The following is an 18,067-nucleotide window of genomic DNA, read 5'->3' as shown; positions in this document are numbered from 1 at the left end:
AGAGATGGCAGGTGGTTAAAACCTCTACTGCTTTTTACAGAGGACAAGAGTTAAGTTCTTAGCTGATATGTTGGGTGTCTCACAATAAACAGTAAGTCCAACTCCCTGGGAATCCCGCACCTCTAGCCTCACCTCTACATCTGTTCTCACATGTTCGAACCTCCAACATACACACACATATCCACATCATTTAAAAGAGCATAAATCTTTAAAAATGCAGATAGGACCTCTAAACCGGATGACTGGGTCCTATTCCTGGCTTTACCATTCATGTGACCTTGAGAAAATTATTTCTCTTCTGGAACTTTCATTTTCTCTTCTCTAAGATGGCTACTTTAAAATCAAATTACTGTCGAAGCAAACTGTGCTGAAGCGAAGTAAGGAAGATGCTATCCAAGGCTGTTGCAGTAGTAAAGAGAAACCCAAATGACAGTGAGTCAAGAGCTTAAACAGCAGGGGTGGGGACATTTCCTGTCCAGCTGTGCTTGCATATTAGCTGTACCTGAAAGGAAGAGAAATTTCCTTCTGTCTTTGTCCACAGGCAGGGGTTTTGGGAAGAGAAATTTCCTTCTGTCTTTGTCCATAGGCACTGGTTTTGAACATGAAGCATGATGTGTGTGCATATCATTCCTTAGGGACCAAGAGGTAGTAGTTCCTCATTTTTTTTTTCCATAATGATGGATGCGCCCTAGAGAAAGACTATTGTGAATTGCAAAATTGGTTAAGAGACTTTTGAAACGACAACTAAGAGGAATAGTGGCAGATATTATAGTAAGAAGGTTTCTAAAGGCAATAGAGGGTCAGAGGCTACAGTCTGGAAGTGGGTCTTAGGTAACAGTCATCTATGGGCACTGCTAATTTGGTACCCCGGAATCTCTTGCAAGGAAGATTTCAGACAGGACAGGGAAGTGATGGTTGGTTGAAGAGAGAATGGCCTCCTGGGAGGGAAATCTGTGATTGACAGTGGGGGGTCCCTGACAGAAAACAGCAGGGATGTGGGACAGGAAATGAAAGCATGAGCTGCTTAAGAGTCAAATAGTGATCCTCAGGGTCCAGGACATGGAGTAACAGCTACTGTTGGAAGACAAAGAAGGCAAAAGTCTAACTCTGATACAGAACTGAGAGAAAAAGAACAAAACCACAGATTGCTAGCTCAGACAAAAGCTCCCATGGAGAGGAGGAGAGGCACCCCAAGAGCTGAAGTCTTGCTCAAACTTTTCCTAGGCTTTGATGTCCTTCATGATTGATCCTCCCTTGAAAAGGTTTTTCTCCCTGGCAGCCATTAACCCCAGGAGCAAGGAGCTTCCCTTTTAAAACCCTTTCCAAGGTTGACCCAAGTTCTGGTAACCCTTTGCCCCTTCAGAGGAATCATATTTAAAGTTAGATCTGTGTGAGGAAAATGTTTAGGCCCACTTATAACATCTGTCTAACACAGATAAAGCTATGATAATCACTTAAAACTATCAGCAGTTACTCAAGAAGTTTTAGTTATTAATGATTGGTAGCATGGCCAGGGTCAAAGGTCAAATCTCTCTGTAATGAGATTTTTGAGTCATGAGAGAAGCCATCCTGAACAGGACCATGTCCTGGGACCCTGGGACAGGCTGTACACACAACCACCAGCAGTAAGTCTAGAAGGCTGCAGAAACTATGTCTGTTGGAACTAAGAGCATTTCTGAAAACAGGAAGCAGGTTGGGTGTTTTGGACCTTGAGTAAGGAGAAGTGCTTGTTCATCTCCTGGGTTAGTACCAATGATATGGGAATTCACACTATCAGGAGCTGGTGGCTCTTGGGGGTTGACAGTATTATTGTCATCGTTGCTGCTCACTTTCAGGGATGTGCAGGTCTCTTGGTTACAGCCAGTAGCCTATCCCTCCCTTCTGCCTGCATAAGCACACGGGACAACTCGGAAATTTTCTTTTACTACAAACACAGGGCTTATATTCAAGCAGACCGCCTGACAAATTCCTACTTGGCGAGACCAGTGACTTTACTTAATCTTTTAAGTTTCTCCTTCGACATAAGTAATATGCGATTACAAGCCCCTCCCTAATAGGCTCTAATTTGGATTAGTGACATCTTGGATAGCAAAAGCCACATGGATAGTTGTCAATTAATAGTAGCTAATATCGCTATCCTTTTCAACCTGCTGCCTAACCAGCCCAACAGTATCTGTTAAGTAACCAAAGAGAATACAAGGAGCATGAGGCTACTCTTACTCTCATTGACTTTCATCCAGTCCACAGGAAGGTGCCAACTGCTCAGTGGTGAGCCTTCCCACCAGGCTACCTCTGCACTGGGACATAATCTTGGGCTCTCAACTGGACACTGTGTGATTAATGTTTACCTCATCATGAAAACTCATTAAGTCGGTTTCCTAAGTGAAAGAAATGGAATATTATGATGGTCATTAGAAAATGCTTACACTAGAAAAATTTTAGTTAATTAAAATATCTTAGATCCCAGATACTTCTCTACTCTCCTAATGAGCTTTTTACCCTTAGTGATTTGAGAGTTGTACTTAAAGAACTGGTAGTGTCAACCTGGCATATGACATTTGAAGGAACAGGAGAAATCTGCTCACCCCCGAGAGAACACTGAAGACTGCACAGAGAAATGATTCCACCCACATTGAGCTTGGTGAATCAATGAATTTATTGGGCTCACTTACAGATTATGGGTAAGGATGGAAAATCCTATAGGATTTTCCTATAGGAGCATGGAACTCTCAAAACAGCTACATCAACACAAGGGTCATCCCATGGGGAATGAGTCAAGAATGTAGCATCTCTAGAGCTCCTTTGCACGATCTTCAGGCAGCTCAGCCAGTGGTAGTCCTCTGTCCCCAGCAATTGTTTATTGTTGCATAACCTTGGGGACCCAGCTTTGTGAATCTTGTAAGTTTTAGCTTTCTAAGGCTTGTAAGCTTGGCTTACTTTCTAAATCTTATCAGCTTCACTTCTTCATGGAATATGCCTCAGTCCGCAAGAAATTCCTATACACCACTAATATCAACATTACCACTACCTCTACCACCACCACCATCACCACCACCATCACCACCACCATCACCATTACCAATACCACTGCCACCATCATCCCCTTTATCACCACGACTATCACCAAAACCACCACCACCACGACCGTTACCATCATCACCATTACTATGTATCCATGAGTCAGTGAATACCAAGTTTTTAATCATGAAACTCAATAAGCCTTCTGGACAAAGCCATCCCTCTGCTAATGCTGTGCCGAATGCCATGATTGTTCCCCACTTAGGGGCACGGTTGCTGGATGAACACTCTGTTTGTGTGCTCAGAAGCAGAGGCAAGGCATGGTCCAAGAAAGTCTCCAAACATTTTGAACAATAGACCTTGGAAAGGAAAACAGTAAGGGAATTTTTAAATCAACTTTTTTTGTTGTTGTTGTTTGCTTATTTAAAAATGAATATGATTGCCTTTTTGCTCCCATCTTTCCAGTCCCTCACATACCCAGCATGTGTATTGAACATGATGATAAAACAGCAAGCCTGTGTGTCACTGGAGAATGAGGGCTTGCAAGCAGCTGCTGTCCTGTTACAGAGGACAGTGAAGAGCAAATTGCTCATTGTTAGTGATGTACGCAAAAAAAAAAAAAAAAAAAAAAAAAAAAAAGGTTTCTTTGGTTCTACATACTGAAGTGAAGAAAGGCAACAGGAGACTAGGCAGCTCTGCTGCCAGCAGTAGTGGGGTGCTCTACCAGTATGGCCAGTCAGCCAGCATTTCTAATTAGGCTGTAAATGTTAGCTCCATTACCCGTCTGTCTTCATTCCCTATTTGCAACATAACAACCGTGTTGCTTGTTTCCTCTCAACTCAGAGAAATGATTCAAAATTGCCTCTGCAGATAAAACATTGTAATCCACTTGAGGGAAAAACAGTGTTTGTACAATTCAGATAATATTTTCTCAAATATATAACCTAGAATTACAGTGTACAAATGAGTAAAAATACTCCTCTTTTTTCTTTAAGGCAATCTAGAATGTTATTTTTTTAATATTTATGTTTTGTCCAAAATGAAAAACTGAGTCAGTCTAACAACAGATTTAGCTATGATGAACCTGTGGGGTTGACTAATATTGCATGCCCAAGGGGACACACTGTTTATCCACGCCTTATTCCGCAGAACTGAGGAATGCGCTCTTGTTTGGCAAAGGGGGCTTTACAGATAGAATGAAATTAAAGATTTGAGTTAAATCCTCCTGAGTAATATGAGTGGGCCATACATCTGGTGGGAAGAAATACGTTTATAGGAGATTAACAATGGAGAATAAATAGAAGGCTGTGTGAAGACCAAGGCTGACTTGAATTCTGCTGCTGCCCATGAAGAATGCTGGCATTTGGTAAAACCTGGAAGAGACAAGAATAAGGAGTACACATGCTACTGCCAAGCCCTTTCTTTCAGACTTGTGGTCTTCAGAACTGTGAGGAAATATACCCAACCTTCTTCATGCCACTACCTTTTCCCCTCGGAAATGAATATATACATGTTGTGTTAACTAGAGCACAGCCTTGGAAACGGCAATCGTCAGCTTAACCTGTGAAGCAGCTAGTTGATACATTAGGAAAGAAAACACCTTTAACTATAGACAAAATTAAACAGGTAAATCAATTAATTTTTTTGCGGGGGGGGGGAGGAGTGGTGGCAGGGTTGGTTTTTTGAGACACGGTTTCTCTATGGGTAGCCCTGGCTGTACTGCAATTCACTCTGTAGACCAGGCTGGCCTTGAACTCACAGAGATCTGCCTGCCTCTGCCTCCCAAGTGCTAGGATTAAAGGTGAGTGCTTCCACACTAGGCAATTAATTTGTTAAACTGAGTCAGACTTCAAGTTTCTTCTTTCTTAACCAAACTTTACTTTCTTTTAAATGTCTTTCTGCCACCTTCATTGCAGATCTGACTAAAAGCAGTTAACAGTAATCATACCAAAACTGCTCTCAAAATTTCCTCCACCAGATAACTTAGTCCATTACTTCTGAATTCAGGCTTTCATTTTTTCAGGGCATAGACAGATTAGAGGTTAGCTTTTTGACAGAATATACACAATTCCAAGTGAAGTTCTCTGTTCTCCTACAAATGCCATGTGGAACTTCCACTTTGCATTCTCCTAGGATTCCATGTCAATTATTCTGAATCCAGTTATATGAATTTTCTAGAGCTCCTTTCTTTATTCTTTTGTTGTTGCTGCTGTTGTTGCTGTTATAAGGGTTGTGTGTGCACATGCTCATGTGTGTTTGTGTGACATTTTCGCTGGGAAATTTAAACCTAATTAGGTATGATGTAAGCTCTCTCTTCATTACTTTTCATGTCTTACATTACCTTACTATTTCTTGTATGCTACAGGCATTTTCTGCAATAGTCTTTTGAGGTATGTTTGCCAAATTCTCAATTAATAGTGTTTTGGTGAATGCCTTTCTTATAACCTGTAAGTTAAACAGTAATTACAACTAGCTAAGGTCTGAGCAGATGACTGGAGTAAATGACATACTTGGTCTTCCCATGTTGTCCTACATTCCTATGAAAGTTATCTTGGGGTGGCTTTTCAGCTTGAAGAGACATGTACGAAACAGAGAAGCAGAATATGTCATGTCCTGATTCTTATGAGAGATGTTTAAACACTGCCTACTAGAAATCAGGGAGGATTGACCTGTCTAAGTGAAATTATTTCAGGAATATGATTGCTATTTCTTCAATTAAATTAACCATCATAAATTTACTTGATAATAGCATGATAAGTATAACAAAATATTAATGAAATTAACATGAAAAATGAAGTTAACATTTAGTGTCATTGCTCAGTATGAAACAATCATTTATTCTAAAATGTACATACAAAACGGTAAGCCTCGTAGGGCACAAATTTAGCTCAAGGTGTTTGATATGGTATAAAAGCCTATGAAATTAGACTCTGTTGGTCAATGTGTTGGAAGTTTATTATAGGAGATGTTTAATAATTTAAGTTATAGTTACAGGAATTGAATACATTTTACTTCTTCAGCAATTAAGAAAAATGTTGACAGCTCTAACACTGCTGTTAAGTCTGGGCCATTTTCAACATTCCTGTTTCCCTAATGCTCCTGTGAGGATTCCGCCTTTGAGTTTGGGGAATTGTTATTCTTACCGTGGACTCTTTTGCCCAACACATTCACATAATTTATTCAAGTCTCAGACCTTACTTTACCAGTAACATGTGACTTTCTTCTCAGCAATCATGATGATTTTGACATGCTTAATTGCTTATTGTCTTTCTATCCCCCAACAAAATATAAATACTTTGCTTACTGACATTTCCTCAGTTCTTAGGAAACAATTATCATATGAAGTTGAGTCAATGAAAAGTTGGAATTTATGTATTAATCTCACACAAAGTATATATATATATATATATATATACATATATATTACTATGAGAAAATGCATAAGTAATTAAGAGGGTTATTGAATTATTATAAATCATTCATTCCTCCAAGGAGAGAAATGTTAACTTACACAGCCTAGAAGAGAGCACTATAACACACAAGAAGAAACAGAGTTCCATCCTCAGTACCTACTGCTTGCTTTCCTATCAGCTGTGTTCCACCTGCCGCCTTTCCTGAAGACATCCCCTACCTGCAGTGGTCCATATTTAGCCTTCTGGCTATGAAAAAGTTAAAAGTTAAAAGTTGACCAGGATCCAAATATGAGAGAGAAGTTACAGAGTTTCCACCTGGGTCTGGTTTATTTCGTTCAGCATAATTTTTTTCCAGTTCCATTTATTTACTTGAACATTTTATAATTTCATTTCTCTACATTTTTAAGTGTTATAGACCAAGATTGAAAATAGATTTGCTATCTACTAAGACAATCATATTTCTTTGATTATTTTGTGTCAACTGATTTTTATATCTCATTCATATTAATTTTAAGCAATAGACAAAATGGACTTTACCTTCTAAGTTACGTCCAATTTCAAAGTGGGATGAGATGCTAACTTTTAACGCAATGAACAGTAAATTCTCTTTAAGTATATCCGGTGTATAACATTCCAGGAAAGAAATCTTCAGGTGTTCTTTTAGAGAATTTTTTTTGTAGATGTATATGACTGTGATCTGTGTGATGTGTGTGATTCTGTGTGCCTGTGGGCATTCTTTTCAGAAAACAGGGGGAAACCTCACGCATCCTCTTCTGTCACCCTTTGTATTATTCCCTTGAGACAGGTCTCTTAGTTGAACCGGGGACAGAGTTGCCTGGTTGCTGGCAAGCCTTCGCCTTTCTTCGTCACCTCCCAGAGCATTGGTCTACAGGTGTATGTAACAGCCATGACCAGCTTTTTATGTGGGTACTGGGATTTGATCCCATGACTCCAATGCTTGTGCAAGACATTCCATTACCCACTGAGCCACCTACCCAGTCCTAGAAAGTAAATTCTTTCATTAAATACATTAAATACAATGCAATTGAGGAATTCACATACAATGTACTACATGGTTTCTTTAAATAGTTATTTTTAGTGTGCATAAAATGTTACTTTCTTCAACTGCCAAAAAAAAAAACCTCATACACTGCTCTTCAGAAATACAGTAATCCTACAAAGCAAAGTCCATTTGTATCCATAAGGCAGAAATGCATATTCATTTTATTAAAAAATATGACTCCAAGCCCCACCTCCTTTTTCTTTCTCATGAAAATTAACAGAGGAAGCTGAAAGGGAGCTATAGTATTTACCCCTTGGTTTGTCTGTTAAGGTCTATTCTTCCTAGAATGTGTTTCAATCAACCTATACAGCAATACTTATGCTCTATGATCTCAACTTTCTCCCCCCTCCTTTGATTAAAGAAGAATAGGAACCTCAAGCTGAGAATCACAAACTATAGAGGCACAGTTTCATCCTCAAACAGCTGGCTGGCTTCAGTTCCAGAGATATGAACCTAGGAGTTATGAGCCTGCAGTCCACTTTGTTTTCAAGGCAAAAGGCAAGGGCCAATGAGCCCCTTGTTAGTCTTTGACTGCCTGTTGGTAGATTGACAGGGCTGGTCTTGTGTGGGCCTAATGCAGGTAACCTCAGCTTTTGGTTGTTAATGATTACAATAATTGTATCATGTCTAAACAATGGCATCCCTTCACCATTTACCTTACCTTATGGCTCTTATGTGTTTTCTATTCCTTCTCCTGCAATGTTCCATGAGCCTTGGAGGGCATAATATAAGTGACATATTTGGGGCTGGTCCCACATCTGTCACCCGTTTTCTGCATCTTGATCAGCCATGAGTGCATCCACCACCCTTCACTGGAAGGAGTGCCTTCTTTGATTAAGACTGATAGATGCTTTTTTCTTAAGTTTTTCTCTATTTGGCATGACATTATCTGTGAACTGATGCATGCTACCATTATTAAATTGAGATATGCCCCATATATCCTTAAATCCTCCAGGATTTTTATCATGTAGAGATGTTGGATTTGGTCAAAGGCCCTCTCTGCATTTAATGAGATAGTCATACAGTTTCTGTCTTTGAGTTGGTTTCTGTGGTAGATAACATTTAATTATTTACAGATGTTGAAATATCCCCGCATTTGAAATGAAACTGACTTGATAATGATGGATGGTGTCTTTAATATGATCTTGAATTCAGTTTGAAAATAGTTAGTTGAGAAAATCTGTGTCTATATTCACCAGATTTGCATCTATGTTCTCTCTCTCTCTTATTGGTTCTTTATTAGTTAGTTGAGAAAATCTGTGTCTATATTCACCAGATTTGCATCTATGTTCTCTCTCTCTCTTATTGGTTCTTTATATAATTTTAGTATCAGAGCGATACTGGCTTAGTAAGAAGAATTTGGAAGTGTCCTTTTTTTATTTTTCAGAATAATGAGGAGTATTGTTGTTAGTTTGTTTTGGAGATCTGGTATAATTCTCTGCTGAATGTGTCTATACCTAGGCTTTGAAGAGGACACATTTCCAAGGTAGAGCATGAACCAGAGCAGTGGGAAATTTTAGTATCTGAGGTGACAGATGGTATACAAGAGATGGTTTTTTATGTTACATTTTGTGAGCTCATATGTAGTATGTATGTAGCACATTTGTATGAACATGTAGTGTGTGAATGAGGACTTGCCTGTATATGCTTGTGTGAAGGACATGGGTTGACACCAGTTATCTTCTGCTATCACTCTTTATGTTATTGTTTGTGAAACAAAGTCATCAAGCCTAAAACTCACCATTTCAATTAGACTGGTTAGGCAATAACCCCCTGGGACTGCCTGTCTCCATCTCTTGTTGCTATTTTGCATAATGTGGACTTTGCCAATCACATCTATCTGTCACATGTAGTTCCACATACAACTTTCTTCATCTCTAGTCTCATGAACATCTTAAATCTCTAGGTATGGGTTTTAGTGCTGTAATAATGAGGCATAGGTTACCTTGAGGGACTGTGGAGCCACTGGCTCCAGCTAGTTCTTTAAGGATGTGATCACACAGCTGTGAGGTGGTGTGGTCCAGACTCTGATAAAAATTCCCAAGGTTTTGAGGGAAGGGCTGAGGTGGCTGCTGTGCCGAGAAGACAGAATTGAGGGGCTCTGGGAAATAAGTACACCACATGAAATTCAGAAAGAAAAGCACTATGAAGTCATAGGAGGCTAAAGCCTCTGGATATACTAAAGACTCAGACATTCTTGACCTCACTTAACATAACTACAAGGACAAGATAAGGACAATCAGAAATGAGGGAGTTTCTTGGAAAGTCATACTCATGCCATGATAAGATTTGTGCCTGAAATATGGCATTCAATAAACTTACTGACTGAGGCTTTTAAATAAATGAAGGCATAGTCTATGTATATATACAACAAATTATATTTAATAATTTGTTATCTTGTACATTGGCTCATTAGAGAAATGTATTCACATTGTTGTTTTTGGTGCTCTATCTGTGGATGACTCTTCAGTGTCTATTGAAATGATTAGAAGAGTTTACTGATATGAGAACCCAGAGTAGAAAGTTCTTAACATTAAATGTGTAAACAAAAGGTTCACATATATTTGTGTTTTTCTTTTTCTAGGGTCAGACATTGTTCAGTGGTTAATAAAGAACTTAACAATAGAAGATCCAGGTAAATAAACCATTTTCCCATTGCTAGACATGTTCTCTTTGTGGTTTTGATAAATATGTTTTTTTCAAGGCTATTTAAAATAATAATCAAGCAAATCTCATGATAATGATTAAACTTGAACTATATGTTTAACATTTACAGATAGTCAATATATATTCAACTAAAATAATCCATTTTATGTTATTTAGATTATGGTTATTTGTGATTTTTAAAATAGACTATATATTTATATATCCATAAACAATTGTATATGTAATTTATAGCAAGTGATTGTGAAATCATGAAATATCTCCTTAGGATACTTTAAAGTATATTATTAATTTATCATTTGCCTTAGTTCTATTTTTTTGAACGACATTTAAAAACCATTTTTTGTAATTCTAATTTTTGGTCATGCGTATATATGTTTAAAACTGTGACTAAAATCCTGAAGTCATTTAATCTGGTAGGCAGGGTAAGTTCTGCAACAGAGCACTAAATTCCCAAGTCTGAAGTAACTTTTACCAGCTTGTATTTTGTATTTCCCAGAAGAAATTCCTACACATATCAGTGGCTTTTGAAAATGGGATGTGAAAGCATTTATGTGTGGCCAACTGTTTATGTCACTGACATGCAAATAAGCTCTGCTTCTTAGTAGAGATGCTGAGAATCTAATAGCTTCTAAGAAACTGAGATTCTAGCAACAAGGAAAGATGGAGATGGTGGAGGACAGTGTGGGCAGCATACTGACATGTACAGCGCTTCATCTACTGCTTGGCAAGGACATTTATGTCTTTTGTTCCCACTTCACTGAGCACCATGTTAGAATTATTTAAACTTGATAATACATGAAGAGGAAAGGCTTTTGCCTTAACTTTGTGATAGTTTAATGAAACTACTTCATCAGAAAATGTAGCTTGAATTATAAACACACACATACACACCCATGTCCAGTTGATACATGAGCTTTGAGAATGCTTCTCTTGTAGGTTGGGAGGGATTAAAGCGTTAACTAAGGGATGAAGCAGCTATTGTATAGAACTGCACTGTCACTAGTGAGAGAGGGAGCACTTCTGAAGAAAGGAAGCCACACATTTAGCAAGGTCAGTTTTATGCCATTGGTATCCCTGATTTGCATGACTATGCATCTCAGAAAATGATCCCCAACGAGCTACTGATGTGCACCCAACCATAATAATCATAGAGATCAAATAAATAAATTCAGAAGAGTATTTCTCAATAACAATTTAATAGCTTTTTTTTTTAATTTTTGGTAGAATGTATCCTGTAGTTTATGCTGACCTGAAACTTGCCATCAAGTTCAAGCTTTTACATTATGACCAAATTTAAAGGATAGTTTTTAACTTGTTGGGTTTTTAAAAAATGAACAAGTTTATTAGCCCAAGTGCTAGGTTTTGAGGGGTATAAAGAGCATGGGTGGTGTTTCCCATGTGTGGTACAATCTACCTGGTAACCTCTCTGCTCTCAACTAAATGTGGTTGATGACTTGTTGACATATTAAGAAAGTTACACTGAAGATGGCCTCGTGTGTGGAGTTGTTTGGAAGGGAGACAATACTGTCATTATAACGTCTGCTCTAATTTGGAACTCACCAATGTCCTGAATCGCCTTAAAGATGGAAGTGAATCTCTTGCCTGCTTCCTGCCTTCCCAGTGCTCTGTCCAGCAGCAGAATGTTGCATGATGAGGTTAATGGACAACTTGAAATTCTAAATGTCAACAGTTTGTTGAAATAAGGTTTTGTGAAAACCAGCTGAAAAACAAGACCAACTGTGAATCCGGGGGCTCGCATGAAGCAACATGAGTCTCATGATCTCTAGGGCATGTCCATGACCAAGAAGCTCACAGTGCTGGCCCCTTAGTAGACTACAATTTTGTTAGGCAAAGCCTGAGACCCTTCCATTGCCATTCAAGCAATTTAGTATCATTAGACACTGAGGCAAAATATACTATTTCTTGAAAACATAAAAATAAAGCTCCATAATTCTTTATGTAGAATTTAAGATTATTCTTAGTTATATTGACATGCATGTTGACATGTACATTCTGTATGTGTATATAATACAAGCTGTATTAGTTTCTTTTGTATTTCTATGAAGGGACACCATGACTCAGACAACTTATAAACGTAAATATTTATTTGGGGGAATCTACAACTGTCATGGTAGAAAACATGGCAGCACACATGCAGGCTCGGGAGCAGTAGCTAAGAACTTATCTGCAAGTTGGAGAGTGAACAAGAATATTTTTACTGGAGATGGCATGGGTTTTTTCAACCCCGAAGCCCACCCCCAGTCCCACACCTTCTTTAAGAAGGCCACACTCCCTTATTCTTTCCAAAACAGTGTCATGAACTAGGGACCAATCATTCAAATATATGAGCTCTTAGGCAGAAGGCATTCTCATTAAAACCATCACACACATATATAAAATCTGTCTAATGTGTTGTGTTTCTTCTATACTTCACTCTTTGTAGGAAATGTATGAGAATATTATAAGAAAACCTGTTCCTTTGTTGACTTATCCACACTTTGATTTGTTTAACAAATACTTTTGAATTCTCGCTGCAGGCTGTTGGAAAACTTTTTCTCCCTTGAATGGGAGATTAATTCAAAGCATCCCAGTCTTTCCTCTTTCTTTTTCACTGGTTTTGGTCTCAGTCTCTCTCAATGCCTTTTGACTCTATAGCCAAGCTATGATGAACTGTGCAGATTGCTCTGTTAGTTCCTATATCTTCTTATCCAACAACATAGACTGTTGCTAAGTAACATAAGCCCAAGAATTCCCTTACACATACATCTATGGCAATCCTACTGGCCTCTCCATGGCTAATGCTCTGTACTTCTATTCAAAGCCATTTGGGTCTTTTTGCTGAAAGGGAGGGGATACCTCAACACAACTCAACACAGAGCCCAGACTTACAATTGCACCTATCTGCCATGTTCCCCTCTTCAGCCTTAGTTAAGTCTCTGCTGTTGTATGTGTGCATGAGATTTTCTGCTCAGTGACTAGTCTGGGAAAAGGGAACAGAACAAGTGAATACAAACAGCTACACTAAAATGAAAGTTAATAAAACTGCCTATCATAGCACCCCCTGAGATTGTCAGTGTCTGTTACTGGGGTGTCTAGTTGGTGCTTAGACATCCACCCCTTCCTCATTGTTACTTCTCCATACTTTCTATGTACCGACAACTGTACTGTAGCAGGATCTGTTCAGGAGCATAGCACTAGACATGCTTGATGCAAGAAATGTAGGCTATGCTCCCTAAAATCGACCCTATTTCCTGTTTTATCTTCAGTTGAAAGAAGGTACTCTACTTTCTTTACCATGTCAAAGTCCAGGGTTCTCTGAAGCTCTCCATCCAGACAGCCCACATGTTCTTACATTATTAGTCTTCTGGGTCACTAGGTATCTCATGGAAAACAGAGCAGATTTCTCTCTTATCTCATATTTAATAATCTTTGTTTATTTACCTAAATGCTTAAAATTATTAATGTTCATTAGGATTTCTATTTATTTTTACAGTTTATTTATTTCATATCCCTGTTGTAGCCCCTACCCTCATCTCCTTCCCATCCCACTCTCCCTCTCTCTTCTCTCCATCTTCTTCCCCTAGTCCAGTGAAAGGGGAAGTCCTCCACCCCTATCATCTGACCCTCGCTTGCTTATCAAGTCTCATCAGGACTGCCTGGATCCTTTTCTGTGGCCTGGCATGGCTGTATCACTGGGGGAAATGATCAAAGAGCAAGCAACCGAATTCATGTCAGAGACAGCTGCCAATTGACTACATCTGAGCAGGGGGTCTAGGTCCTCTCCACGCATGGTCCTTGGTTTGTGCATCAGTCTCTGCAGGCCCACCAACAAAACCGTTAGATTTCGTTCTTTTTTCCCCCTCTGTTGTAAACCATCTCAATCAACACTTCAGCACAAGTGCACATTTCATTTAGCTCATGATTCTGTGAATTTTTTGGTTGCCTGAGTTGGCTTCATTGTTTTCTACTTTGCTCTTTGAAACACTGTAGCCAGCTGCTAGTGACATGATCTCAGATTTTTGGCATGTAAGAATTTGCTAGGCTACCAGCTAGGTAGCTCTTATTCTCTCATCCTGCAGTCTGCCAGCCCTGCCTTCTCATCATGTTCTTTTTTGTATGTTTGCATTTTTTGTTTTATTTTGTTTTATTCTTTTAAAATTTAACTTTACTTTTTATAATTTATTCACCTGGCATCCCAGTTGTAGCCCCCTCTCTCATCTCCTCCTGGTACCACCCTTCTTCCCTCTTTCCCTCTATTCCCCTTTCATATTTCTCAAAAAGGGGGAGCCATCCTCCCCTACCATCTGACTCCAGCCTATCAATTTTCTCATTAAGACTGCTTGCATCCTCTTCCTCTGTGGCCTAGCAATGTTCCCCTCCCCCACCAGAGGGAAGTGATCAAAGAGCAGGCAACAGAGTTCATGTCAGAGACAGCCCCTGCTCCCCTTACTAGGGTACCCTCATGAAGACTGAGCTACCTATTGGCTACATCTAAGCAGGGGGTCTAGGTCCTTTCCATGCAGAGACCTTGGTTGCTGCATCAGTCTCTGCAGGTCCCCATTTGCCCAGATTTGCTGGCTCTGTTGGTCTTCTTATGGAAGTCCTGTTTGCTCCGGGTCCTTCAATTCCCCTATGCTTTCCTACAAATCCCTGCACTCTGTCCAAAGTTTGGCTGTGAGTTTCAGCCTCTTATTTGATGCCATATTGTATAGACTCTTTCAGAGGACATTTATGGTAGGCTTCCATCTGGTTCTCTCTCTTCAACCACTTCTGGTATCTATTGTATTTGCCCTTCTGAATGAGAATTAAGTGTTGTCCCTAGGGTTCTCCTAGTTATTTAGCTTCTTTAGATCTGTAGACTGTAACATGGTTATCTGGTATTTTATGGCTAATTCCACTTATAAGTGAGTATATTCCACTTGTAAGTGAGTATATTTCTGGTTCTGGGCTACTTCTCTCAGGATGTTCATTGCAGCATTATTCATAATAGCAAGAATCTGGAAACAACCTAGATATCCCTCAACTAAAGAACGGATACAGAAATTGTGGTACATTTACACAACGGAATACACTCAGCTATTAAAAACAAGGACATCATGACATTTTGCAGACAAATGGATAGAACTAGAAAACATCACGCTCCTAGGATCCAACATGCTGTGAGTTCTTGCTTGTGTTGCCTTCCCTATCATCTCATTCACGACAGCAAACCTTATGAGTGCAGACACCTGCATCTGTCCTCGTTGTCCCTCTCAACTCCTCCCCCTGTGGTAAACATTACAGTATTTTTGGTTAGGTTTGCAAGATCTATTTCTCATAACCTATGGCAAGCTTGTTGCAGGACACCAATGATTCACTGGGGTCATTCTTCTCCTTTGGGATCTTTGTCTCCCCTCACTGGAGGCTAATGAAGCCACATTGTTCACAACGAAGAGTCCGAACAGTTAGGATCTGAAATGGGCTTCCCTGTACCTGTAGCAGCAAGGCATGCTCTATATTCCTCTGTTCCTTGAGTGACAACTAACTCCGTCTTCTAGCTCTGCATCGTCCCTCCCACATTTTATTTATTTATTTTTTTGAGACCCTCATCTTCTTTGTGGAACCTCTGATGTAGAACATGTCCCTGGACTCTGCACACAGGGAGTAATGGGTCACATACTACCTGACCAGTGGCCTTGAGTTAACGTCTCTAATTCCCTCCTATGTTAAAAATGTTTTAGTACCGAGCTTTGTGAAGCTTAGATGAGTCAGTGTAGAAGTGGGCCTGAATCTTGATTTTATTTTTAAATTGCATTGGTTCCTTTTAACTTTCTGCAAAGAACTGATTTTTTTAATACATACCTTTTTTTCTTTTTTTAAAAAATTTTTTATTAATTACACTTTATTCATTTTGTATCCCCCCATAAGCCCCTCCCTCCTCCCCTCCCGATCCCACCCTCCCTCCCCTTTCTGCATGCATGCCCCTCCCCAAGTCCACTGATAGGGGATGTCCTCCTCTCCTTTCTGATCTTAGTCTATCAGTTCTCATCAAAAGTGTCTGCATTGTTCTCTACTGTGGCCTGGTAAGGCTGTTCCCCCCTCAGGGGGAGGTGATCAACGAGCAGGCCAATCAGATTATGTCAGAGGCAGTCCCTCTTCCCATTACTATGTAACCCACTTGGACACTGAACTGCCATGGGCTACATCTGTGCAGGGGTTCTAGGTTATCTCCATGAATAGTCCTTGGCTGGAGTATGAGTCTCTGGAAAGTTCCCTGTGTTCAAATTATCTTGTTCTGTTGCTCTCCTTGTGGAGTTCCCGTCCCCTCCAGCTCTTACTATTTCCCACTTCTTACATAAAATTCCATTCACTCTGCCCATCAGTTGGCCATCAGGCTCAGCATCTGCTTTGACAGTCTATACTGCAGAGGCTTTCAGAGGCCCTCTGTGGCAGGTTTCAAGGTTGTTTCCTGTTTTCTTCTGGCTTTCAGAGGCCCTCTGTAGCAGGTTCCGAGGTTGTTTCCTATTTTCGTTTTCTTCTGATGTCCATCCTCTTTGCCTTTCAGGATGGGGATTGAACATTTTAGTTAGGGTCCTCTCTTTTGCTTAGTTTGTTTAGATGTATAGATTTTAGTGGGTTTATTCTATGTTGTATGTTTAAATGAGTGAGTATATACCATGCATGTCTTTTTGCTTCTGGGACAACTCACTCAGGATGATCCTTTCCAGGTCCCACCATTTACCTGCAAATTTCATGATTTCCTTATTTTTCATTGCTGAGTAATACTCCATTGTATAGATGTACCACAGTTTCTGTATCCATTCTTCAGTTGAGGGGCATCTGGGTTTTTTTCCAGCTTCTGACTATTACAAATAAAGCTGCTACAAACATGGTTGAGCAAATGTCCTTTTTGTGTACTTGAGCCTCTTTTGGGTATATGCCTAGGAGTGGTATGGCTGGATCTTGAGGAAGCGCTATTCCTAGTTGTCTGAGAAAGCGCCAGATTGATTTCCAGAGTGGTTGTATAAGTTTACATTCCCACCAGCAGTGGAGAAGGGTCCCCCTTTCTCCACAACCTCTCCAGCATGTGTTGTCCCTTGAGTTTTTCATCTTAGCCATTCTGATGGGTGTAAGGTGAAATCTCAGGGTTGTTTTGATTTGCATTTCCCTAATGGCTAATGAGGTTGAGCATTTCTTTAAGTGCTTCTCTGCCGTTCGTTATTCCTCTACAGAGAATTCTCTCTTTAGCTCTGTTCCCCATTTTTTAAGTGGATTACTTGGTTTGTTGCTTTTCAGCTTGTTTAGTTCTTTATATATATTGGATATGAGTCCTCTGGCAGATAAAGGGTTGGTGATGATTCTTTCCCAATCTGTAATACATACCTTTTTATACTTGCCTTTAAACATAATCAGTGCCAGGGAGTTTTCAGTTCCCACTGGCTTTTTTTTTCTTCTGGCCTTGAACTTTGGAAATACTGCCAGATGACACTACTCTGTTTGTTGATTACTTGGGTTAAATTTCGCTTTTATTTTATTTCAGATGTGTTTCTCTTATCACTTCACTTGAACAAACATTATGGTGGAAGACATACATTTTCTCTAATGGTTAAATTGTGTTAGAAATGATTGGCTTTCAGCAATCAACTGATTCTTTTAACAACAGGAGTTGGCTTGAGTATTATCAAGTATATTTTTAACTGCATTGCACCAATGACTGAGGCCTTGCTCTCCTAAATAAAACAGGAAAAGAGGGAATTAAGAAACACTAAGCTCATTAACTAACTAAACCTGGTGCTTTTATACAAAGCTTGAAGTGAGGACAGAAAATAAAATTAGGTATGAATATAAACTTATCTAAAATAAAAACTTAAAATAGCCACCAAACATCTCCAGGATGCTAAGAGGCTCAGTGGATAAAGCCTCTTGC

At 39.5% G+C, this 18,067-nt stretch overlaps 1 protein-coding gene across 3 annotated transcripts in view; it reads left to right on the top strand.

The window, feature by feature from the left end:
• The window catches only part of Rgs7 (regulator of G protein signaling 7), a 395,324-nt gene that overhangs the window by 259,059 nt on the left and 118,198 nt on the right, over positions 1 to 18,067 (top strand). For all 3 annotated transcript variants that reach the window (XM_055608524.1, XM_055608515.1, XM_055608514.1), the window contains exon 4: positions 10,079 to 10,129. In XM_055608524.1, coding sequence (XP_055464499.1) covers positions 10,079 to 10,129 — 51 coding nt within the window. The remainder of the gene's footprint in view (positions 1 to 10,078; positions 10,130 to 18,067) is intronic.

The sequence above is a fragment of the Psammomys obesus genome, unplaced genomic scaffold (genome assembly GCF_907164565.1).
Source record: "Psammomys obesus unplaced genomic scaffold, mPsaObe1.curated_primary_1811, whole genome shotgun sequence".
Taxonomy (NCBI): Eukaryota; Metazoa; Chordata; class Mammalia; order Rodentia; family Muridae; genus Psammomys; species Psammomys obesus.
This window is presented reverse-complemented; position numbering and strand designations above follow the sequence as displayed.